Source organism: Daldinia loculata, assembly GCF_022478755.1.
Source record: "Daldinia loculata strain CBS 113971 unplaced genomic scaffold F4817scaffold_1, whole genome shotgun sequence".
Classification (NCBI taxonomy): Eukaryota; Fungi; Ascomycota; class Sordariomycetes; order Xylariales; family Hypoxylaceae; genus Daldinia; species Daldinia loculata.
The window spans coordinates 887,831-912,721 of NW_026054855.1; the positions used below are offsets into that span (position 1 = coordinate 887,831).

General features: G+C 47.3%; 9 protein-coding genes across 9 annotated transcripts; 5 read left to right on the forward strand and 4 right to left on the reverse strand.

The window, feature by feature from the left end:
* Positions 1-42: 42 nt before the first annotated feature.
* F4817DRAFT_322636 (P-loop containing nucleoside triphosphate hydrolase protein) lies at positions 43-2,758 on the forward strand. Its single transcript, XM_049301421.1, has 2 exons — positions 43-1,225; positions 1,280-2,758. The coding sequence occupies exons 1-2, from the start codon at positions 561-563 to the stop codon at positions 2,409-2,411; spliced, it is 1,797 nt and encodes a 598-aa protein (XP_049163974.1). The 5' UTR covers positions 43-560; the 3' UTR covers positions 2,412-2,758.
* Positions 2,759-4,614, reverse strand: F4817DRAFT_322637 (cytochrome c oxidase subunit IV). Its single transcript, XM_049301422.1, has 3 exons — positions 3,954-4,614; positions 3,551-3,744; positions 2,759-3,491 (listed from the first exon to the last, which is right to left on the reverse strand). Exons 1-3 carry the CDS (start codon positions 4,186-4,188, stop codon positions 3,408-3,410), a joined length of 513 nt encoding a protein of 170 aa, XP_049163975.1. The 5' UTR covers positions 4,189-4,614; the 3' UTR covers positions 2,759-3,407.
* Positions 4,615-5,783, reverse strand: F4817DRAFT_322639 (uncharacterized protein). Its single transcript, XM_049301423.1, has 2 exons — positions 5,472-5,783; positions 4,615-5,410 (listed from the first exon to the last, which is right to left on the reverse strand). The coding sequence occupies exons 1-2, from the start codon at positions 5,533-5,535 to the stop codon at positions 5,259-5,261; spliced, it is 216 nt and encodes a 71-aa protein (XP_049163976.1). The 5' UTR covers positions 5,536-5,783; the 3' UTR covers positions 4,615-5,258.
* A 209-nt stretch (positions 5,784-5,992) lies between these two features.
* On the forward strand, positions 5,993-12,928 carry F4817DRAFT_322641 (Mus7/MMS22 family-domain-containing protein). Its single transcript, XM_049301424.1, has 6 exons — positions 5,993-10,711; positions 10,761-10,933; positions 10,986-11,156; positions 11,206-11,340; positions 11,390-11,570; positions 11,621-12,928. The coding sequence occupies exons 1-6, from the start codon at positions 6,112-6,114 to the stop codon at positions 12,853-12,855; spliced, it is 6,495 nt and encodes a 2,164-aa protein (XP_049163977.1). The 5' UTR covers positions 5,993-6,111; the 3' UTR covers positions 12,856-12,928.
* A 209-nt stretch (positions 12,929-13,137) lies between these two features.
* Positions 13,138-16,641, forward strand: F4817DRAFT_9061 (AAA-domain-containing protein). Its single transcript, XM_049308043.1, has one exon. It carries the CDS (start codon positions 13,189-13,191, stop codon positions 16,333-16,335), a length of 3,147 nt encoding a protein of 1,048 aa, XP_049163978.1. The 5' UTR covers positions 13,138-13,188; the 3' UTR covers positions 16,336-16,641.
* Positions 16,642-16,934: 293 nt separating this feature from the next.
* Positions 16,935-18,029, forward strand: F4817DRAFT_311126 (uncharacterized protein; the record flags this gene model as incomplete). Its single annotated transcript, XM_049299957.1, has 2 exons — positions 16,935-17,110; positions 17,159-18,029. The coding sequence occupies 2 exons, from the start codon at positions 16,935-16,937 to the stop codon at positions 18,027-18,029; spliced, it is 1,047 nt and encodes a 348-aa protein (XP_049163979.1).
* A 548-nt stretch (positions 18,030-18,577) lies between these two features.
* F4817DRAFT_322643 (uncharacterized protein) lies at positions 18,578-20,248 on the reverse strand. The gene has a single exon (XM_049301425.1). The coding sequence runs from the start codon at positions 19,627-19,629 to the stop codon at positions 18,814-18,816; it is 816 nt and encodes a 271-aa protein (XP_049163980.1). The 5' UTR covers positions 19,630-20,248; the 3' UTR covers positions 18,578-18,813.
* A 780-nt stretch (positions 20,249-21,028) lies between these two features.
* Positions 21,029-22,735, reverse strand: F4817DRAFT_322644 (uncharacterized protein). The gene is made up of 4 exons (XM_049301426.1): positions 21,917-22,735; positions 21,731-21,865; positions 21,540-21,670; positions 21,029-21,487 (listed from the first exon to the last, which is right to left on the reverse strand). Exons 1-4 carry the CDS (start codon positions 22,194-22,196, stop codon positions 21,164-21,166), a joined length of 870 nt encoding a protein of 289 aa, XP_049163981.1. The 5' UTR covers positions 22,197-22,735; the 3' UTR covers positions 21,029-21,163.
* A 904-nt stretch (positions 22,736-23,639) lies between these two features.
* F4817DRAFT_9088 (uncharacterized protein) lies at positions 23,640-24,798 on the forward strand. The gene is made up of 2 exons (XM_049308047.1): positions 23,640-23,896; positions 23,960-24,798. The coding sequence occupies exons 1-2, from the start codon at positions 23,808-23,810 to the stop codon at positions 24,480-24,482; spliced, it is 612 nt and encodes a 203-aa protein (XP_049163982.1). The 5' UTR covers positions 23,640-23,807; the 3' UTR covers positions 24,483-24,798.
* Positions 24,799-24,891: the final 93 nt, after the last annotated feature.

Below are 24,891 nucleotides of genomic sequence, written 5' to 3' on the forward strand. Positions count from 1 at the left end.
AAGTTGTTCATAGGTGTTCGAACGACTTTAAGAAATATTCCGTATAGAGCTTAAAGTTGAAAGCTCTTTGCGGGGCATTACTCGCATAGAGGTAGGTACCCAAAATCTCCAAGCTCTAGCAACCCGCTAGCCCACCGGCTTTGGCTTAGGCCTAAGATGATGTACTGATGTACAGGCATCCCCCGCCAAAATGGAGCCCCGCATTACATAATTGCGTTCCTTTCAAGTCCATATGTTGGATCATCGCTGCTGGATCTCGCTTCAATAACGCATCCGATACAGGAGCATCAAACGTCCAGAACGTCTTTTACGATAGGTGCAACCCAACGCCATCTAGGCATCATATCGAATTTAGTATTTATCGGTTTCAAAGGCGAATACCTAGTACCTTAGGTACGATACAGAATACATGTCATAGTCACATTCTGCTTTAATTTTATTGGCTCGAAATCTACCGTGCCTATCCTTTCAAGACACATGTACGCCCTCATGCGGACTATAACGTTAAAATTCTAGAAATAACAACTATCCATTGGAGGACCACCTCTAACAGCGCCAATATGAGGTCGGTCCTCGCAAGGCGTCGCATATTGCCACTTTCCATCTTTCCAAGAACCCATTATCGAGCCCTGTCGACCGCCACCACCTTTCGTATTGCGAGACGCAGCTCGGAATTTAACTCAGGCTTTACGAGTAGCTATGATCCAAACGAAGAAGGGCGCGGCCCTATGTTCTCGAAGAACACCTTCGGAGTACCTCAGTTCTACCCCCGAGACCTCAAGAAACGAGTCGACGAATATGTAGTCGGACAAGATCGGGCAAAGAAGACGATATCTTCCGTCATCTTTAACCATTACCAGAACGTACGGCGGCGGCAACATCAAGAGGAACAGGAGAGAAAGAGAGACGAAAGGCTTATGCGGCAGGCTATTGCCCGCGATCGTAATGCGAGGGAGAGGGAGAGGGAGAGGGAGCCGAATCCTGTTGAAGGTTGGCCTAATCTAGAATCAACGACTCGACGGTATCGAGCTGACGATATACCCGAAGATGAATATCCTGGCCAGTATGATTCTATACAGAACATGCATCAGGAATGGCAACATGTTGAGCAGAGGGTTGATTTCTATATACCCGAAGATGCTAGTCGAACACCGGCTGTAAAGATCGATAAAAGTAATTTGCTACTATTAGGCCCGACTGGTGTTGGGAAAACCTACATACTTGAGTAAGTGTCCACTTGCTGCCGGTATACGTATGCTCCTTAGTTAACCCTTAGTAGAACATTGAGCAAGAAGATCAACGTTCCCTTTACGATCTGCGACTGCAACTCCTTCACCCAAGCCGGTTACATAGGCCAAGATGTCGAGACATGTATTGAAAGATTGTTAATAGAGTCCAACTACGACGTGAGAGCTACGGAGCAAGGGATAGTAGTCCTCGACGAGTTTGACAAGATTGCCAAACGCGAGACAATGAATGGGAGAGATGTAGGTGGCGAAGGTGTACAGCAGGCGTTGTTAAAGCTGGTTGAGGGGACCAAGGTTACTATCAATGTCAAGGACAATCGCTCGTCATCTTCATCGCGTTCGGCAAGCCCGATCACTACTAACTATACCGGCCCGGGATCCTCAAATTCTATATCGGGACCTCAACCGACGCTACCTGCTGCTGGAAAGGTGGATCAATACACCATCGACACGAGCAATATCTTGTTCGTAATGTGCGGGGCTTTCGTCGGTCTCGATAAGGTGATACTGAACCGAGTATCCAAGTCCAGCATGGGCTTCGGTTCCGAGCTCCGTAGTCGGCCTACCTCCGGAAGCAAAGCAGACCTGCCGCCGGCATTATTCAATCACATTCCCCACCGCCCCCCGAACGGTGAAGATACCGCGACTCTAACGGCGTTGGACCTCACGACGTCCGAGGACCTACAAGGTTTCGGGTTCATCCCCGAACTGATCGGACGTGTGCACAACATTGTGGCGCTATCCCCGCTGTCGCGATCAGATCTTCTCAGAATCCTAACAGAACCGCGCAACTCACTAGTCGCACAGTACACAGCACTATTCGAAACATACCCTTCGAATCTTTTCTTTACTCAGAAAGCATTGCAAGCTATCGCGGAACGCGCGGAAAAAGCGCAGACGGGTGCGCGAGGTCTCAAGATGGAGATGGAGCGCGTGTTGGCCGAGGCTATGTTCGACGCGCCTACGCACTACGTCCTGGTCACTGAGAAAGCCGTGCGCGGCGAGGAGAAAGTCGGCTACTGGGGTAAAGACGGTAGGCTCGAAGTCGAGAGGCTGATACGTGAGGAAGATGGCTTGGCCGGTGTCCCGGGGCAAGAAGCTCACGGTAGGGAGATCGTAAGCAGTCTCGGCGACTATCGCGAAGCTGGCCAGAGCGGCGCTTGAAGGACATAGGAATTGAAATTGTTAAGTATTTGCCTCATTGCAAAGGGGTTTGTTTGGGATACTTGGCGTGGTGTTGATAAGGGAATGGGTTCTTATGACTTCGGGCATACTCAGCATAGCCGTCTTACATTAGGCGGTTTGGTGTTAGGGATATTGGAGGGCAATAGGGTATGCGGTGGAAATAGGTATATATATACTATATAACTTAAAGAGGTCGCTGAAACAGCTTTAAATAGACCTCGATTATGAATTTACATGGATAATGCATGGATATGGATAGGGATTATACTAAGCTACCTCTATAACTGTCGTATTCGATCTGAGTAACGACTGTATCCTGTATCCTGTGTCCTGCGGTACGTGTGCGTATGTGTCTGACTATCTAAACTTATACTCTGTGTAAGGTAAATATCTAATCAAATGGCTATGCAAACAGGCACTTATGACTGGCTTACTTCTTCAAACGGGCAGTCGCCTCATTATCACGGATTTATATTGTGCCTATGGATACCCGTGCCAATCTTTCTACTGGGGGGCTTATCTCGGGTTTTGGTTTTAATAGTGGATTATATATATTGAAGATAGAAGCACTGGTTAGTAGTAGAGCACAAGCAGTGGCACTTAACGCGATAGAGGATTTATAGAACGGCAAAGAAGGTTTGTTTCCTCTGGTACATATTTACAACGCTAGGCATGATCCAGTCGACCAACCTGCTTCTCCTAGGCACGGAGACCGGATCCCAGCTGGAAATAAAAATCGGTATTTCTGATGTGCTGCTGCTGTTGTTGCTCGAGCTTGCGATTGTCAAACTGCTTTTGCTTTGGATAGCCAATGCGCCCCCGCCGCCTACTACTCCATCCCACTCTAGTTGCTTTTTATTTTGTACATGGAGGTTAATGCCTTGCACTGCGGTTCTATGCGGACAAACGGAAAGACTTTTGGAGACCAGAGTAGGTTTGGTTTGGTAGGTATTAAAGAGGCTAGGTCTAGTACGTCTAGTGCTTGGGCGGCGACTGAACCATGCCTGGGCCGCTGTAGTTTTCGGACGAGATACCGGTAAGAGGCTCGGCACGTTGTTTCTGTTATATGTTAGCTTAGAACCATTTCGCGGCGGAATAAATAATGGGGTCCTTCTCACCTTGAGGTACTCGTTGGAAGCCTCCTGCCATTCCTTGCTCATGGTCTTGGGAGGGTCACTGCCGAACGCGCGCATCGTGGCGAAAAGAACGAAACTGGTGAACAGACCGAGTGCCGTGTATAGAGCGACCTTGCGTCCCTCATCGGCGGGGGGCGCAGCGCGAGGACCGTGGGCGCCGAAGGCGATCCAGTAGGCTGTTGAGGGGTGTCAGTCCGTGATATCTTCAAATACGCGAATCGTGAATGGCTAGATCAAGCCGTGCGGATCCACTCTTCATTCCGGAATGTTGTATATGGACATGCACCCCCAATCCTAATAGCCCAACAGTAAAGCAAGATGTGTTGAAGCCCAACTCGAGACTCAATGGTGCTAGGTATATCGAAGAATCGCAAATATTACGTACCGGCCTTCTTCTCTTGAAGGGTGAGTTCGGCCCAGTTCTCCTTCATGCGGTCTCGCAGGGCCATCCACAGCTCGGCCTGCTCGGTTTGAGGCAAGCCTTCCCATCGCTTCTCGATGTTGGCTAGGGTCGGGTTCGAGATGGCGTGCGTAGAGGCGGCAGCACGGGGGACCATAGTCGTCGTTCTGCTGGCCCGGAGGGCGCCGCGCAGGAGCGAGGTTGCGGGTGTGCGCATCATTGTGACTTATGTCTTGAAGAAAAAAAAGAAGACAAAAATTAAACGATGCCGTTTGAGTCGGTCGGGAGAGCGGAGATGTGGGCCAATTGAGGCGGTCGCGAGGCCTGCTTGACGATGAGTGGGATCGCGGGAGGGTTCTGAACGACGGATGTTGTTGGAGCTTTCGTTTTTTGGGCCGGATTCAATTGAGAGTCTTTTTTTCGATTGAGATTCAGTAGTCGTATGATGTGGTGGAGCCAATGGAGGAGCTGTTTTTGTGCCTCAGCAGCCTTAGGCAAGCTTTTACACTTGCAAATTCCAAGCTCTAGCCCAAAAGCTGCTAGGGTCCTTACGGCTAAAGTTCGGACCAAGGTAAACAAGTATGGAAGATAAGGTACGACGTCACACAAGGATCCGGGGAACTGATGGATACTTCCCTATCCACACTGTCATTTACATGCGATGTATTATCAAACGGCAACCAATATATTTCTATTCATCTCGGCTCTCCATGTATTTGAATTATCTCTTAATAGGAAGATAGGTAGCTATGGAGATGAGCAATATCTCTTTGAAAGGCTTGTATACTCATAAGAATGGATATTGTAGATTATCACTAACAGGCATATTCGAGTCAGAGATAAAAAACAGTATAACTAATATCCGGAGTATCTGTCAATTGCTATTATTCAACATCCTAGACTTAAACCACTGTCTCGATGATTAACCGTCTAACCCAATGACTTGATAAAAAAGAACCAAAGTCTCTCACATCGCTGGGTTAGCGTAGCGGTTCGACTTAGTTCAAAGGACAACACCACTTTTGGGTTATCCATGGTCCCGGTACCATTTACCTTATTTAAAGGTGTTTGTGGCGTTCATTGGTATATCAAACAATAAAAATAGACCATGAGCTTGAGAACGTTGCTATTAAGCGCGAGGGATGTATATTAGGCTTCTCAGTAAACTTCACCTCTGGCGGTGTAATTCAGATAACGTCTAAGTGGTATTCCCGAAGCTTGAATCATCCGGACCTCGTAAGAAGTTATAGATATTATTTTATACGCTGAGTATTCAGTGACTGAACATAGCTAGCGGTTGTGCGAAGTGCCTGTCTTGGGCGTTTTCTGTTGTGCGAGGTCTTTGACTTCGGGCACTTTATCTAGCTGCTGGTTATCTTTTACCAGGCGCTGCTGTGTTTTCTCTTGCTGTTCCTTGAAAGCAGGATCTAGTGCATAATAAGCTAAATAAGAGGTTCAGTATCATCATATGTGCAATGTAAAGGAGCTATGACCAATTCATACCGTTCCAAACTCCAAAGGCTACAGCAAGACCTATGGGAAGAGCGGCGCGAGTGAATGAGCTCATATTCTTTATAGCATGAGCATATATATTTTCGGAGGTAGAAAGGTTGGAAGTGTCTTTCGAAGTTATAATGTTTGGTGTAATAATCGGCTTAGTGTTGAGGAAATATTGTTAAAAGAAAATCGGTTGTATTTGATTATAGCATATCTTCAATGGTTACACATTATCCTGGGGTACCGGGATATCAGGATATGCATTAAAGAATTACCTCCTAAGTGGTGGTCTGTCACAATGATTGTAATGAAGTTGTATTGTAGACTTTCTAATGTGGATCGCTAGGCTACACATGATGTATTTATACTTCCACATGTCATGTGACCATGACATGGTCAATCAAATCCTGGAATGCTGAAGACTTACAACCTAAAGTTACAGGTCACTGTTAGGTAAGTAGGTACGTAGATACATACCTTAGTCTGCCCCACCAGTCGCCAAGTGCATGTACCTTTTACGCGTTTAAGTGTATTTGACGCGTTGAGGTCTTCGTTATTAGCAACGTCTGCCTAATTTATATATCTACCTACGTAACATGATTAAATTTCCCTTCGCTTCAATGTAGGGAAATGCATCTCGGACTCAATGGCGAAATGGAAGGAGCTTGGAGAGGTGCCAGATTCGGACGACGAAAGTGGCTTCGATAGCAGTCAAGAATCTGAACATGAATCTGAACATGACCTCCTACTGCAGCAAAGTAGCGTTGGTATCCTAGATGAACCTATCGTGGAGGGCCCAGCGCTAGAGGATCAAAATGTTTGGGATATACCATTATCATCTCAAGTCTCTAAAAATGAGCATAACGTAAATCGCAGTCCACCTCGACCGCAATTACCACAAGCGCCCTCCGAGTTAGCACCGATTAATTATCCCGATTCATCCCCTCTTTCATCGCCGCCACCCCTTGAGCCTAAGGTCAACCCAGAGAACTCAACCCAAACCGTCGAGACTAGCAGACCCGAGTTAAATGAGCCTCAAGTATCGGAAGTAGTTTCTCCTAGTTCGCCTAAGCAATTCGTCAATGCAATCTTCGAGGTAGATGTACCGGACGAGGGCGAAGAGGATTCGATCCAGGAAGCAGTTCGGTCCGGGCGATCGCTGAGACCACGGAAACCAATCCAAGAGCACCCTTACTTGCTAGAGAGTGCACAATATAGCAAGACCCTCAAATCACATGGCGTGCGACCCTTGCGTATGCAAATCGAGGAGGCGGCGAGAAGAAGAAGGGAAGAGGAGGATTCCCAAGAACAAGATTATGAGGACGAAAGCCAATCTACTGCCAGAGAGCTGGCTCAGGAGGATTCGGGGGATAGTCAAATAGTCCAATCCCAACATCCTGATCTACCTGATCTGCCTGATGTACCTGGGGATATCGATATGGAAAGGCTATCAACAGTCAGAAGTCCATCCCCTCTCTCTGGACGCAGAGGTGCCGAGCCCAATGTTTTATTTGGGAGTTCGCAGGATGATGACGAGCTTCCAGATCCCGCTGACACGGCCAAATGGAAGCTAGGAAAGAGATCAACCATGGCCGCTAAGAGACAGGCTTCACCTAAGGCCTCTTGGAAACGAAAGCTGCCGAAGTTGCACCAGCCTCTCAGGTTCACGAGGGCCGTTTCGCCACGAGCGCAAGCTGATAGTGTATTTAATGTTCCACCATCACCGCCGCAAACGAGTCCAAATTTCATGACCCGCACGCCAGCCACTAGCACAGAACGCTCTCGACCTGTCACAACACTTACACCAAACCAAAGCAGTACGATATCATCAAGGAACCAAAGCCCTGCACCAGTAAACGAGAGCAATGGCTTGATTGACTTCATCACGATCGAAGACGGCGACGAGCTTGATAGCGGGCAAGACGCGGAATCTAGCGATTCCGAGAGCGACACTGAAATGGCACGAGTCGCGATGAGGAGAAAGATGCGTGGCGTATTGCCCGCTTCTTGGCTCCGACTTGATCAGCCAGGTACGCGCCGGAAAAGCCCTCAGGATATTCCGCAACAGAGCCCCGATCACTCACCGGAACGGACTCAGAGAAAAGGTGTAGCTCAACGCCGGCAGGTCTCGCCTCGACCTGGTGCTGATACCGCACTGTTCCTTGATTCGGATGATGATGACGATGTGACTTTACGGGCTGATGATCTTCACGAGTTTAATAGCAACAACAATAATATCCCTATCTTTGAAGACGATGCTGGCTCTGTTATCGAAGATGACTCGATCGACTATATGCTCTCTGGGAATAAAAGGGCCCGCATGGATACCGATGGATTAGAACGACCTAAAAAACGGAGAAAAAATCAGCAACCAACATTTAAAGGGCATCTAGGCCAGCAAAAGCGGCAACAGAGGATCACTGGGCTGCTGAGTAGGACAAAAAGTACGACGACTCGACCCAATGCTAAGAGACGTGATACGGAGAATAGTTCAGGTGGAAGACGTCACACAAAAGGGCTTAGTAGAGCAGTAACTAGATCTACGCCGCCGCCCCAGCTCAGTATCCTGGATGTTGTCGAACCGAATGCGCCCCCTTTTATTCGCATAGCTGCTCGAACAGCGAATAGAAGATCCGACAAGGGTAGATCGAGCCCATCGAAGAAACATATTGCATTGGGGACACGCGAGGATAATATTGATGCTACCAGCATCCTGAGAGACTGGAAAAGGGGTCGTATCAAGCCAAAGATTACCACCAGCGCTTCGACTAGGTCTCAAATTGAGTTACCGAAGCCCCTTCGTTCTCTTTCTCATAATTCTGTTACCCAACCCCCAAAGGTGATATCCAAACCGCGAAGTCGTGTTGTGCCCTCGGGCCGTTTTTCCCAGCCTCGGCGAATGGTTAAACAGGCGAGCATTGACAACTTTATGACCGTCGAAACGGGAACATCATCTACACATACTCAATTGGACCATGGAGCCTCTTTACCGAAACGTTCTCAACTTGGCCGAATCAACTCCCTCAACGCGGCTTCACGGCCTGCGCAACTTGAAGCAGTTGGCGAACAGATCGGGCGGCACGCTTTTGATGCACGGAAGAGAGCTCTCGACGCACTATATAGAAAGTCACGTAGGGAACTACCCACACCAGCGCGTATTGGACTCGAACGACTTATAGGTCACAATTTATCTTCTGAAAGCTCTAATAAGCATACTGGAGATTCGTCGTCTGGTGATGGTCCCGAAAGACTTCAACCCGTAGCAGGACGAAAGCGTTTAAAGTTCCGGAAACATTTCCAGCCTCAACATGTGGATACTACTGCACCCCAATATGCACATGCTAATGATCCTCTACCTCGCGAAGTGAGTCCGATAAGTCCTATTGTCGAAGTGGTGCGCGCCTCAGAATCCACTGGCAAATTATTAGGACTTGGTCCATTCGGCACACATTACACCCAGCACTTCGAGATATTCCCGCTTGAGCTTGGTGTTTTCTTCCATGAGAGTACAGTTCTCGGGAGCGGCCGGCTGGTCAAGGCGCTGGACGAAAAGTCCCGTGATAGCTTTCATCACCCGAGGGGCCGTGCTATATTCGTTCTCGGTGAGAAGATACTACGGTGGGGTCAGTGGGATGCTCAAACTTCATCAGAATTAGGCATTGTCTTGGACTGGATAGTGGAATATCTCCACTCGGAGTCTCCTGACCTTAGTTGGGGTATAACTCCGGTACAGGCTGCAGACTTTGTACTGGAATATCTTCAGGACCACATAAGCTTCTTAGATGAGGAGAGCGAGAAACATTTTGCGGGTCGGGCTTTGGAAATACTGCAAACCTTCGTGCAACGCTTAGAGATTCCGCCGTTCCACTCTCAAGATCGGGCTCGGCTACTGATAGATGTGATGAGTCGTGGTCTGGTTATTTCATTTCAAACCTTGCGGATATGCCATAGTCTCAGCCAGCTCTCAGAGACATTTCAACTTGAAGATGTACTGGGCAAAATGGCCAACAGGGCAGCTCGTGAATTACTTACGAGAGATCTGGCAGATATACGGAATTTGTACTATGATTTACAACGCATACCCTTCCGTGAAAGAGGTATTCGGAACGAGCAATATTCGGTGATCTGCTGGGTCATACTCATCCGAGTGCTCGAAGAGTCTCGTATTCCGAGGTCCGGGTTCTGGGATATTGTCTCTTCTGTCATCTCAAGTACGGATCTGAACTCCGTCAACGATGCGCATACTTTTGAGCGTATCTGGTACGATCTGTTTACTTTACTCCCCCTTGGTGAATTTGACAGTTCTGGGGTCGTTGTTCCGGGTATCAGGCATACTATCCCCTTAGAGGGTTGGGTCTTGCCGCAAAAACTACTCAGACGGGTCTTCCAGCTATATGAGAGTAATTCCCGACAAGCACCCAGTTTCAATGATTATTGTCGAGGTGTGGTCAGTCGTTGCCACTATCTTGTGGAACAATGGGGTTGGCGAAAGTCCAATGGCATAATAGGGACAATCTTTGATTTCTTTGCTGCTCGAGGTCTCTCTCATCTGAGGAATGAGGAAGTATACAAATCACCGGAATTCCTAGAGCATCTAGCAGGATCTCCGTCGCTTGCTATCGTACCGGAAGATCGATGCTTTCATATCTTTCTGAAGCTTCTTGCACTATCTATCAAGCGGCTTGAAAATCACGGCTTGACAAAAGATGCTAGAAACATGCTAGCAAGAGTTCTACCAAATCACAATCGGCAATATGAGAAGGAGAAAGATATCCACGAGAGCGAATTGGCTGCACTAAGAAATCATCATGATCTTCTCTGCACACTTTACTGGGCCGCACCGCCAAGTTTACGGCCTTCTGTACAGACGATCGAAAAACTGATAATACCTGGTAGTTCTCACAAAGAAGCATGCTTAATCGGTTTACGAGCCTGGAGCCAACTATCACGATTCGTGATCTCTTCGGAAGAGGACACTAACGGATACAAACCGTTTGCTGATTGGCAGAAAAATATTTTTCAACAGGCGATAGAACAGTACTTGTCAGCCGAATCGGATATTCAACAGCAACTCTTGAATATGTCTAAAGATGTTTCGAGAAATATAAGTCGAGATATGGTCAACGCAGTTGTGAGGCTGAACAGGAAAGGCGCAATGGATGTAATACACTTCTCTATGAAGGGATTCTTGAGTGTCATTCGGCTCGCCCCGACGCTTGGTGGCGTTTCTTTTGCGTTGAATCATTGTATGTCAATACTTTGTATACTTGAATAACTTTTGCTAACTTTCTCAAGATCAACTAGACCAGGTTTTTACCCGTTTCCCATTCTCGTCAGCAGACTTCGACTGGAGTAGCTTGCGGGTTGCCCTAGATATCATCGAATACTACGTTACTCGAATCGAAGAGTTCTTCAGCCAAGGTCCGGTCCCAGCTGATCACTCATGGCATGGAGAAGATGCTATTATGGTAAAGTCTTCTCTCTTGAAAGTCTGATTTCCACCTATTAACACCTGCTTAGCTTCTTGAACGTAAAATGGCCATCCCTTTCGTCTCAATGACTCGTACTATTGTTGGTATGGAGTTTAAAGACGTCGGGCTTGGTCCTACGAGTGATCGCTGCATATGCATGGAACAGGCCGTATTACTTTCCGGGCGGCTGGCAGCTCGGCTATTTCACGCCCGACTTTTGGTAGGTATATTTGATACAATGTATGCGTTACAAGCTAACATATATGTAGCATGTTTCCCAATTTTTTACGTCCGGAAAGTACAGTTTATTCCAGACTATGCCGAAGGCTATCGATTCCCCTTCAAGGAAATATCATGCCCTCTTCCTGGCCATGCTAATTGAGCAGGACGTGGATGATTTTAAGGTAGGGTTCCCCTGTATATCATAATTAGGCTTCGCTAACTATGTTCAAGGATCTGGGTGGCTCGATTCTAGAACTCTTCCTAAGGGAACTCGTGAAACCTTGGAAATTTCTGGCCTATGAGAACCGTCTTGCTCTTGCAATTAAACGTCATGGCGATCCATATTTAAAGGATGCGGTTATAGAAAGTGGAAACAACCCCGACTACAATTCAAATACGGCATTATTCAGCTGTAAGTATTCTCCTAGTAAGTTACGAAATCTACTGCTAATGCCTAGCTAGATGCCGTTGCCATGATGCGTAAGACGTTACGGTTTGCAGAAATAAGCCGAAAACAGCAACTGCAATCGCAGTTCTCGAAGGCTCTGAAGAATACAATGGATCAAATGAAGCTTGATCTAAAGTCGATCACATTAGACTCTCCCGAGCACACGGATTATATCGAGTTTGTTCGGTCAATCGTCACGGTGATTAGATCACAGGACCTCTGCCCCGTGGACTCATATTTCTACCAGATCAGCCGGGAATATTCTCCCTCCAGCCAAGACCCCCGCCTCCAAATAGCAGGCATATTGTCGTGGGGTCTCAAGCTAGAAGAAGGGGATAACAAGGCAATACCCGGGCTCTTCTATCTCCTGTTCCCCAACTTTAAGCTGGCACTCGCCAATGGTAAACTCGGAAATGAAAGAGCTATCCTTCAACAGGGGATGGGGAATATCCATGTCTCTTCCTTCATACTGAGCAAGATGCTCCCAGCAATCATCAAAACTGCGTTTCAAGTTCCTACAGGATGGATAATACTAGACACTTATGTTAGTGCATTCGAAGCGCTACTTACAGCACCCTGCATCTATAGAGAAATGGGCAGGGAGGACATGAATGGGCTTCTAGTCGTCTTGAAGATCGTCTTAGCCGGCATTGGACAGCTCCGGACCTTCGACGCTGCCGCATTACACGATGAGTATATTTACACACTTATTCAAACCATACATTTTCTCAATTTGCTCTCGCCGTCATTGACGGCATATCTGATCAATGAGCCAACTTCCGAGGTAGCAGTCGATATTACAGAAGCAGTTGAGACTTTTACAAATTTTACACGAGAAGCTGGAAAATACGTTTCCAATATTCTCAATAACAAGAGTTACGGGACATCTTTAGACATACAGAGTCCAGTTACTATGGATTCAAATAGATTTTTTCAAGGTCTCCGAGGACAGGGGGCCGGTTTCTCAATAGAACCTGATGAACACATTACGAGGTTCGCAAATCACATGGTACGAGATATCAATGAGAATTGGGTGTCGAACGGTTCGACTATCAGTGTAAGGGGTCCATCTAGAGCGCAGGGGCATACATCGACGCAATCTGGACAGGGGACTCCGGTACCGAGGTGGGACTCGAGGAGGCTGATACAAGTTCTTAATAAAGAGCTTCGGGAGTGGAATTATGCTAATGATTTGGCGACGGCGACTTCAAGACTCGCTGGGTTGCCACTTGACGAATTTTTATTCTAGTATAAATGCATATAGCGTGGCGTTAGGGGATAATAGCCTCGGACGTAAAAGAAATGAATTATTTGGATTATTACAATAATGTTATGTCGTAGAAAAGGGAATAATACCATGTCTATGAAGTATGTCAATAGGGGTTAGGTAATGGCACATGTCTTGACCTCAGTTATGATGTACAAGGTACCTCGTAGTACGTACTTTTGTGGGGGTGTGACGCTTGGGCCACGGCAAATTCCGAAGTTTTTGGACGTCAGCCAACATGGAATTTCATATTTCCCTTCTTACAATATCGCAAGCTATGCATTCGTCTGCTCACGCTGAGCGCCAATTCTCCGAATGCATACTCGGTCGCTACGTGCCTTTCGCTCAGCGGCACTTAGCTTACAGAAACCTCCATTAGCGACACATCCTGGTCGACTTTTTCACGCCTCTACCCCTGTCAGAGCTGCCGATGATGGCAATACCGGGCCCCGCGACGACGGAAGTAAGCCCGAGAAGGAGAACGGAGTTGGGGAGAACGACAATGGGGACGAAAAATTATTTGGAGAGAATACTTTAGCAACAGATGGGAAGAATCAGGGTCGGAAGAGGCCCGGAAATGGCTCCTTGAAGTCTCGCATCGTGCGCAATCGGAGACCTGAAGAGCTGCCCCCTGTCCATGTGCCCAAGTCGTTTCTTTCCAAGGCTATTAGTCGTTCTGGAGATACGGAGACGCATTCTGGACTTAGCAAGATTAGTGAGAGGGATGCGCGTATTATGCTAGAGGATGCATTATTCCATTCGCCAAAGGAGCGAATGTTAGATGCGCATCTCGCTTATCTAGTCGAAGCTACGGCATGGACCGATGAGACGCTAGCTGAAGTTCGACAAATGCTAGACTCTGATATAGATGCGGATTTGATACAAAGAAAGGGGAATATATTAGTTGCTGCCGCTTTCTGGGCTGCGGTCATGTCGGCTCGGATGACCCACGGAAAGAAGGCGGTCGACCAGTTGCATGAGCAGAGTCCGGTTTCAAATTCGGGGGATCTACTCACAGCTCTCACATACGGGAGGCTATTTGCCGCGGGAGAGGAGCTGCCACAGCTAAGCCATGCTAAACAAATAATTGACAATGCGTTGAACGACTCTCCTCTGGAAGCGTCCACAGTCAGCTGGTTTGAGGAGGAACTGATCGAGGATGTTGTAGCCTCCGTCAACGCGGATTTGTTAATACAAGCCCCAGAGAATGTCAAGCTCACAGATCTACGGCGGCCTATTACAATCATCAATACACCTGAAAGCTCGGGGTATTTCGTACCCCACGACATCTTACGCCACGTTGCTACTAAGTTAGAGGCTGATGTCCTACATCTAAAGTCTTCTGACATTGCGTACATCGTTGGTAGTTACCTTGGACAAGACCCTGTGAGAGCGCCCGGCGCGATATCACAATTAGGATATAAAGCTGCGGAGAATAGCGGAAGATTAAAACGAAACCGTTCCGCTGAGGAAGCGGACGAATCTGAGGATGTTAGGTTGCCTTTCATCGTGCGTGATGACGGACGTAGGAAAGAGAGTAAGAACTACTTGGTACTAATGGACGAATACCTAAACGGGTCAACCCGAAGAAAAGACGACGATCTCTGGAAGGACCTCAAATTGAGCGCGGTGCTGGAAGAGCTTGTGCACTGCGCCGATTCCGAGCCTCCCGAGCAGAGGCCGCTCATCGTTCACATCAATGACTATAACGCTATCAATATGGACACGGCGTGCGGTGCCATGATCATAGCCAAACTTCGAAAAACCGTCGATGCACTCTGGGCAGACGGTCGAAAAATCGTGCTAGTCGGGTCTTGTTCAACTAAGGGCGCGCCGAAGCCTTATATCAGCAACCTAAGAGAACTCGAATCATCAGAACGCGTGATTACTCTCCGTCCAGCTACGGAAGGGTATATAGCGCGAAGCGCATTGGCAAACGGAATTATGTCCGATACTACAACCCTAAGGGTAAGCAAAATCATATCTGGAGTTAGCAGTGCAATGGCAAGACGAATCATGTTTGAAAACAAGCGCCAGTATCTGGAAGCAAGGGATTTTATAAAAGAAAACGAGGAGAATCTTGTGAGAATATTATCATCCATGATTGAGCCTCCCTCCGAATCCCTAATAGCGACAACCGGGGAGATTAAGTTGAGTCAAATAGACTACAGAAAGCTACCAGAGTCATGGACGAAGAGCATTTTGCCTCTTAATGAGGTGTATCGCATCGCAACCATGATGATTGGTTACTCTAAGGACCCGAGCGATGTATTTAACATTGAATCCTTAGAACGAGTTGTCGACATTGTCGAAAGACATGAGAGGTTAAGAGACAGATACGCCAAGATTACAGCGGCAGGGGAAAAGAACCAGCGAAGGGAATCGAAAGAGTTTATCGACGCGCGCAAGCTCTTCTCTTCAGAAGAGGACCACGAAGAGAGGCTTGAGTCAGGTCTTGTGAATGCACAGGATATTCGCACTACGTTTCAGGATGTCCATGCACCGAAGGAGACGATCGAGTCGGTTAAGATGCTAACTACGCTTTCTCTGATCCGACCTGAGGCTTTCTCTTATGGTGTCCTTGCTACAGATAGAATCCCGGGGTGCCTTTTATACGGACCTCCCGGCACGGGCAAGACGCTATTAGCGAAGGCGGTGGCTAAGGAGAGCGGGGCCAATATGATCGAGATTTCGGGTGCATCTATCAACAACAAGTTCGTCGGCGAGAGCGAGAAGAACGTGCGGGCCCTATTTCAGTTAGCCAAGAAGAAGGAGCCGTTAGTAATCTTTATCGACGAAGCGGATGCGCTTCTCGGCGCTCGAGGCAGACGTGACCTAGGTTCCCGCCGTGAGACAATCAACCAGTTCCTACGCGAGTGGGACGGGATGGACAAAACAAAGGCGTTCATCATGGTAGCGACGAACCGGCCATTCGACCTAGACGAGGCTGTGCTCCGGCGACTACCCCGTAAGCTACTAATCGACCTCCCCCTCGAGGCCGACCGCGCGGCAATCCTCCGGATCCACCTCAAAGACGAGATCCTAGACGAGGAATCCGTCTCAATCGAAAACATCGCCAAGCGCACGCCCCTGTACTCAGGCTCAGACCTCAAGAACGTGTGCGTGGCAGCGGCCATGGCGGCTGTCAAAGAGGAGCTGGAGCTAGAACAACAACAACAGCAGCAGCAGCAGCAGCATCAACAGCAACAAGAAGGCAAATCCGAGGAGAGTAGCGACGGCATGAAGAGGCGCGTGCTCGCGGCCCGGCACTTCGACAAGGCGCTCCAGGAGATCGGGGCCAGCGTGTCCGAGGACATGGCGACGCTGACGGCGATCCGCAAGTTCGACGAGAAGTACGGGGATGGCGGGGCCGCGAAGCGTCGCAGGCGTAAGGGTATGGGGTTTGGGGTGGGGCCGGAGGCGGTGGATGCGTCGGAGGCTAGGGTTAGGAGTGGGAGGTAAGGTGAGGTGAGGTGTTTGTGCATGGACGGGGCTGGGGCTTATTGTCTGTATATTAGGTGATATACTGGCCTTGCAATGAATCTACTGTGTATATCGGATTACTGACAGCCTGACCTTGTGTCTTCTACCCTATTCTTCCCCATTTTGCAGTTCTAAAGTTCCGGTCCTTTTCCCTCTTCTGCCTCTGTTTCTACTAGTATCTTTATGGGGTTTGCCTCTCTTCCAGCCCGCTGCTTGTAGATTTCATGTTTCATGTCGTGTAACCCCAGATGCAGCCTCATCTCTCCATCTCTGCTTCCACCCTATTTTGCGTATGCCTTGTAAGTTGGGTGACTTGGGGGCTGCAGATTGGCTTATCAACTTACATCTCGACCCGCTGACTTTTGCTGTTCGACATGACTTCCACCCTATTTATTCATGTACCTCCTGCATTGCGTCTTAAAGAGGCATCATGTTTTCGTACTGCTCTAGAGAAATATATCGCTTCCCCGTGTCTGAGTAGACCCCCTTTTCCTCTAGCAACAACGCCATCTCTCCAATCAAATCCTCTTGTCGCTCTTCTAAACTTCTTGCTCCTTTAACGAAGCTACATTGCCAAGATGTCAGAGTACCTCAAAGACTTTGACCCCGACTTATTGGGCACCGACGAGGACGGCTTCGACTTCAATGGCTGGGTCAACATGCCTCTCATTGGACAAGAAGAGCAGGAACCAGTTCTCGACTTCGATTTCGACTTCTCCCTGCTGCCTGATGCTACTGCAGCTCCCGTGGAACTGTAAGGCTTTTTTTTTAGCACTTGCTAACAAAAAGGGTGAATCCTAAGTTTTTGGTCCACGGCGCCTATTATTGGTCAAACGCACATCGGATCCCCAATGCCGGATCCGGAGCACGGAACCTTTGAAGCACCAAGAGAACCAGCTACTCAGCTGGAGCAAAGCGCATGTTCCGTTAGTGGTGAAGCTCATCCAGTCGCATCTGATCATCATCCAGTTCTTGGACCTTCTGAGTTTTCATGCATCCAATGCAATATATCGTTCCCACACGCGGCTGCGCTTCATAATCATGCGTCAATCTCACTACATAATCCCGTTGCATGTTCGTGCGGAGAAAGGTTTTCACGTCTCGATGCTCTAAACCGACACTGTGATTCCTTTCGCAAAGACAACCGTTCTTATCCGTGCAAGTTCTGCAAACGCCATCGCGGTAGGAAGGCATTTGGCCGGAAAGATCATCTTGTTCAACACCTTCGCGGCTATCACAAATTCGACCAGGAAGAAATTAACAACATTTCCCGCAATTATGGTTACAATTACAATCACCGTCAGATTCTAGTATGCCCTCATGCTGGATGTGAATATCATCGAGGCGAGGAGTTCAAAAGGTTCACCTGGTCTCGGACTACCGCTGACATTCCTTTTGAGAACCAATCCGACTATAGGAAGCACCTGAAAGACGTCCATGAGGATACCCCGTTCCCTTGTCATGTGGCTGGATGCGACCGAGTTGGCCGCAGAGGCTATATCCGTGAGAGGGACCTTATGAAACATTTAACTAGTCAACACCCAGATGCAGCTGAGTATTCACCAGCTCCTCGAGAGGATACTTTATACAATTGCGGCGATTGTGGGAAGCGCTATATGAACGCAAGCTCACTTTCTTATCACTCTTGCAAACCTGACCCCAAGGAGGGCTAGGTAATTTACCTAACTTTACCAAGCTCTCACATGGCCGAGATTCATGTGCTTTGCGAACGGACATATTAACTCCTGAATGATCTCCATCGTCATATTATCAACACCCTTATACCTCTATCAAATGTTTGTTTTCACAGTCTTGAGTCACATTTTTCAATTAGATGGAAAGTCGCTTTGGAGGAACATTATGGCAATATTTGAATGTCAATTTCCTACGTTGGGTGTTTTTCTTTCTTGCATTTCAAATTTCATGTATACCGAGCCGCCTTCCATGTACGCAAATTATAATCTCTCCTCTATTACCTACTCCTTAATGCCGCTCATTAGTTTAGCTTCTTATTATACGAATAAAACCTGTCATTCTTTTAGAAGTATGATATACGTTACTTGTGGTTGTTACTCAATAAATAAAAGGTAAGTTTATGTCAGAAATCAACATGATGCTTCTTACCTCAGTATACTGTTTTGTTTTTCGGGCTTAATTAGCATTTTTTATTGGTTATGCTTACTATTATAATTTATATGATAGCACTTAGATTTCACAGCTCGTACAGAGTTTACCTATTTGGGCACATGAAGATCAACAAACCTATAGTTTCCAAAACCACAGTAGCACAAAACAATTGCTAAAAATGATCGATTTTATTATTATATACAGCATAGGGGAACTCGACATGGCAAGGCTATGTAGCATCTTCATGAGGCTGTGAATTCACTAAGCTAACTTCGCCAAATACAATGCTCTCAGTTATACCTAGACATCGACCACTAACGATAATATTCTTCAGTAATAGCCGCATTTATTAAACTTCATCCACATCTGCGTAATTTCGCAAGCCTCAGGGTTCGAAAGACAAGGCGCATGAAGCCCCGGGTCTGTGTCCCGCAAGATGATCTCGATTGAGCAGTGCTTAGTATGTTCAGGATCGAGGATATCGTCGTCCAATGGCTTCTGGGCGTGGAAAGCGGCATCAAATTTGCGCCACGAGTACGAACAATGGTACATGTGCCATGCCCAAGAGCCCCAAGCACCGTTATATTGGCCGCGCACCCAAGTGTCCCACGATAGCTCCTCCTCCGGCCGAGTCTCGTTGTTGGGGAAGAAGTGCCATTCGAAGATGCCCAAGAAGTCGTTTATGAGTTCGGCGTTGTAGCACTCGGGTTTTTGCCACGCCCAGGACATAGGGTCGAAAATGCAGCCGAGTGACTCGGCTTCTTTGATGGAGTGGCCGCAGTGGCCAAACTCTTCACCTGTCGGCTTGGATGGTTTCACTTGTGCCGCGGGAGTTAATGCTGAAGCAGTCTCGAGGCTTGAGACTTTTTCTTGTATTTGGCTGATGATAGAGTCCAGTCGCGCCGCGTTGGTAGAACATACAGCGACGAGGGCCATCCCGAGGAAGATTGATAATATTGTAGGGATATAGAAGAAAGGGGAGCTCCAGGGCCGGCGCCTCTTGGAGTAGGCGCGGAGGTCTTCGCGATCCAGCGACTGTGTATCGCTCTCACTTAGGAGACCTTCATATTGGTCTTTGTCTTGTACGTGCGACGTGCTCTGGTTTCTGGCTGGCATGCCGCTCGGCTTGTTGACTGTGCTCGCCATTTAGGAGGATGTGAGCCTTTCGCCGCACGAATATTTCCCAGTAGAATGGAGATTATTGAGAAAAGGAGATGTGGCTAGGTAGAGCTGACATAGTTAGCGTATAAAGCGTCTGGATGAATCGAAGGGGCCTCTGATTTGTCAAGTGCTTCAGAGTCAGAGTTGGGTATGGTCTTATTCTCCATTCTCCGTAGTCCTCATGAAGGGAGAAGGGGGAAGATCCTCTGTGATGTTGGTCGAGGGCGACTTTCCAGTCCGCCAACATGCAGCACGGAACCATGGTCTTATCACGGTATACCGGTCTCCCTGCTTTACTGCATGCTTGATGAATCATATGACCCCATATCTGCTGTTAACTGTGCCATCACGCTAAAATGTTGATCTCCCGATGAATCATTTGCCAACTGCCGGCTCTTAACGGCACTTCTCGGCGATGGTTAGGAGCAAAAGCGGCGATGTGGACACTTGTAAGGCACGGAATTATACCTAGTGTTTGCTTGATAGCTCACATGTATAGAGCTTACATGTAAGGTAGTCATAGCGTCATGACTGTAATAATATGAGTAAAATCCGTGTGGAGAGCAATTCTGCAGGCGGTAGTGAGGCACAGCATCGATGCAGGTCGCAGAAAGCTTAGCCTCAATCCCAATACAACGCCAGAATCGAGAATGGAAATTCAAACCCCGGTCTATACATTCCGATTGGTGCATCGATCGTAACCACGTTTTATACGGTTGGGAGGAGTCTAGGCTTCTCGATGTTACCTATAGCCTGTCTTAAGTATCGCGTGATTCTTTAGCTATCTTGACCGCCTTCAGTTATAGTATGTAGCACGTCCATAAGCAATGAAGTCATGTAGGAGAAAAACCCTGGTTAGGTAATAAGCTTATTCGGAGATCAATATTGCACATTCTAGGACTTTGAATTTACCTGTGATCCGAGGTTAACGTCTTGATCACCACCTAAGGTATGTCAGCCTGCGTATCTAGCTATACAGTAGTACTCATCCAAGTTATTACCTTAGTAACTGTCATTGGCACGCAAGAAGCTCGGTGTTGTTAATACTTCCCTCGGCTTACCTCGATGGCACCGACATCTATCGCCAAGTTTTCCACTCTCATCTCGATCCGTCTTTCGATAGCACTGCCTTTACTAGCTCACTTCTATGCTATCACAAACTTTAGTAGTGAGGGTTAACTTGCTAATGTGCCTATCTATCGACGAAAGCTGTAGTGGAGCATAAAATAATGAACTTGAAACTGCTGTGATACTTTTGCTTATCGTTCTACGAAGTTATCGAGCTTGAGAGCGTTCATTCACACGATTCTAACCAGTGACCAAGAGTGTAAACTCTTTCTAAATCAAGTTTTGAAGGATTTATGTTATTCTTTAAAGTAATAAAGTGCTATCTCATAACCCCATCATCTTAAATATCCATGATCTAAGCCTAGATAGTTCACATTTGACAAGTCAAGTCCCTTGTATTTCATGATATCCCCCTACAATTTGTTGAGTAAGTATAATTTAGAATGGCCTATCACTGAGGTGGTCCTTTGAGCCATACTGTGTTCTCATCAGGCTCAGGGTCCTCTACTGGCAATGCATGCTTATTAGCCCAAGCAACAATCTTGTCGAGTCTGCGGCACTTGTGTTGGGTGCTAAAGTCGGGGTAAATTCCCCATGGATGAACCCAGTTGTAGGTAATGATACCAACATCGCCGTGGCACAGCAGAGCTTCACGTAGCATCTCAATGCAGTGGTCTAGATGAGCGCGAATGATGGGCTCAGTATCAGTGAAACTTAGTGGCCGATTCTCAGCGCGAAAATAGTATTCTTTATAGGTGTACTGGCGGATGATGTTCTGCTCCTATTAGTAATTGAAGGAAAATCATCGTATCACGAGTTGAACATACCAGACAGTGCATATGGTGGAAGACCTCGATGCCGACATCATATTGCCCGCCCTGAGACTCGGGGTACTTTACGGCAATACGCGACTTTCCGATGCGGTCTATGACCTCACCACTTACACCAGAATTGTTCACTAGGTAGTTTTGTAAGTTTAACTTGACGGTAATTAAGACTTCAGACGATAGTGGCTTACTGTGCGTGAGCTCTACCCATGCTGCATCAAGCTCCTTATTAGGTGTCCCCTTATAGATGCTGTGGTGTTCAAGAGCGCCTTGAAACCTGCGAGTTTCATACTCGATAGCACCGGAGTCCTTTTCTAGAAGCGGGGCTTCTGTTGTTAGTTCTTGATAGCTATGATCTGGAGATTATCATCGCTTACAATAGTATGAGGTCTTAGCAGCACACTGGACTTCCGAGCATTCCTTCTCGTGTTGTGAAAGCGATAGTACGACAATAATACTTATTAAAAGAAGAGTGTTGAGAACTGCTAGAGCTGTGCCGCTTGCTTTGGCCCAAGAGCCGAGACGAGAAGATCTCTGGAAGCTTCGCCTCAACATAGGCTTGCCCTCTTGGTTCTCGAGGCTATCAGAACTCTGTGAGAACCGCGCCTCATCTGAGACCAGTGGCTCATACGTTGTTTCCTTTGACTTGAAACCCATCTTCGATATGGATAGGCTTTAGGACTAAAGATTCTAGGACATGAAGAATTGTATAAGACAAAGTTGAAAAGGAGGATGGGCTGGGTGTAAAGTCTTAAGTTCTGATTTCTCTGGGGGCTCAAGCCCGAAAAGAATGCATGATGATAAACCGCAGAATCATGGGCCCATTTGTCCGTCAATGACGAATGTTAACCGACAGGACATTATCTTGAGTCTCGTCCTCATCGGAGCAACCCTAACTAGGACCTCTCTCCCCCTCTTGCAAAGGTGCCGATAATCACGCCGATCATAAAGCTCCGCTTGAGTTCGGATTCACATGTCTGCTTCATTAATATTGTCCATGCATATATGCATGCATGCTTATTGAAGGTGATCAAGTTTGAAGATGGAGTCCTCCATGTCGTGATGTTGGATCACCTCTCTTGTGGGGAAGGCTAGACCTATGGCTATAGTTACATGGGCCGAGTGGTAAGATTTTAGGGTTGAAGCTCGTGGATTGTATACTAGTTCGTCACGAGCCGGGGCTAGATATTACGGCCCGTAGCTATGTAGAACTGCAGTGCCGAAGCTTGATTCGCTGGGCATGCGTATATGCGGCGCTAAATATGCCGGACAACGGGGCCGTAAGGATGCAGACGCGGGGGAGGATTAAGCTTTCTGGCTTTCTAGATTCAGCTAGGCACAGGTAAAAGCCGGAGACGCATGATCTGCAGGACAGCTCGTTTTCCGCGCCGCCTAACCGCGCTGACAACTATAAGCGCAGCCTGCATATCAGTGACCAAATCAGCACTATAATTGCGTGATACCAAAAACGGTGCTCACCTTTTTTAACGGGTTAAATAATAAACGGTTGATTAATTCTAATAGTGAGTTGATATAATACTATCAGTTAGTTACTATAAGGTAACTTTACACTTTGAGTTTGTAGTTCTATAGCTCTATTACTGATTACTGATATTAAGATACTACGGAGCTATTTGCTAAATTGGATAGAAGCTAACTCATGTTATCACATGTGAAGATCGACTCAGTTTACTCCGTTAGTATTTTCAAATCAAGTGTACTTGTAGAACATACGAACAACATACGAACCTTACATGGCACAACATGAACCTCGTCCCAAAATCTTACCTACTTCCCTCGCTAGTAGTTGCCGGTTCGCTCATGGCCATGGTTGTCACCAACATAGCTCTAGTGGAGACTTGATAACTGCCGAGATGTTGATACGATGTTATACATCAGGGTATTAAATCTTACTTGCTTCTACCCTCACTAGCAAGGGTGATATCTGCAAGCTCTGCATATACCCGAGACCTTCTGACTATTACAGCATATTCGGCCTCTTGAGCAATTTTTCATGCAAATTCCAACACCACAGGAGGTATAGGACCTCGGAAAGAGTCTACCGAGGATGATGAACATACAGTCGTCATTCTCGTAGACAATCACATAACCTACCTAGGTATCTAGCTTGTTAGAAAGGAAAGACTTAAGAAGGCGTATTCCTACCATGTATTTCCTACTCATATCATCCATCCTCCGCAAGAATACAAAGCAATCCCTTCGATCAGATAGTCCCCAACTCCTCATACGCCACCAACAAATTCCAAGATGCACTTCGTTAAGACTTCCATTGCGCTCCTCGGAGCTCTTGCCTCCGCTGCAGTAGCTCTCCCCGTTCAGGAGAATTCTATCGTGGCGTAAGTCCATATTATCTGTTCTCCGACCTACTTCGACGAATAGGATACTGACATTATAGACAGTCGCGAGCCTTCCAAGGAGAAGTACGCAACATACGATGCTGCCCAGGGAATCGAGGAGCGAGACCCCTCCAAGGAGAAGTACGATACCTACGACGCCGCGCAGGGGGTAGAGAAGCGTGAACCCTCCAAGGAAAAGTACGATACCTACGACGCCGCGCAGGGGGTAGAGAAGCGTGAACCCTCCAAGGACAAGTACGCTACATACGATGCCGCTCAGGGGGTAGAGAAGCGTGAACCCTCCAAGGAAAAGTATGATACATACGACGCTGCTATTGAACACGAGCATGAGCACGTACACGAGAAGCGTTCGAAGGATAAGTACGCCACCTATGATGCCGCCCAGGAAGCTGAAAAGCGAGACCCTTCGAAGGAAAAGTACGATACGTACGATGCTGCCCAAGAAGTGGATAAGCGCGAGCCCTCGAAGGAGAAGTATGACACTTATGACGCTGCTCAAGGGGTTGAAAAGCGAGAGCCTTCTAAGCAGAAATACGACACCTACGATGCTGCTCAGCAGGAGTAAGCAGTACATGTATGTACCTAAAGCATCGTGTAGATTAGGTCCTTGGGCGAGTCACTGTCCCTTAAATCGCCCTATACACGATACGCTTCTAGGGAAATTGGCGTAGTAACTATAAGTTAAGGGTTTGGCCCTGGCTACGAGCTAAGGTGTTTGAGGGTTGGGGGTTTTGAGGGAATGCTGAATGGAATGGGCCAATAGGGGAGAGGTCGTATAAGCTTTAAGTCTCCTGGGGACACTCATTTCAATGGTATTTGCTAAGAGGTACCTACTTAAGATACTTGCCTGTAGATACGAATAAAGTACTATGTCGACCTCATTGAGACAGGTTTCTAATAGCTTATATCTACGTCCGTAAAAAGTCCTAGAAGAGATCAACTGGTCGCTGTTCTACAGAAGGGAAGAAGTATTT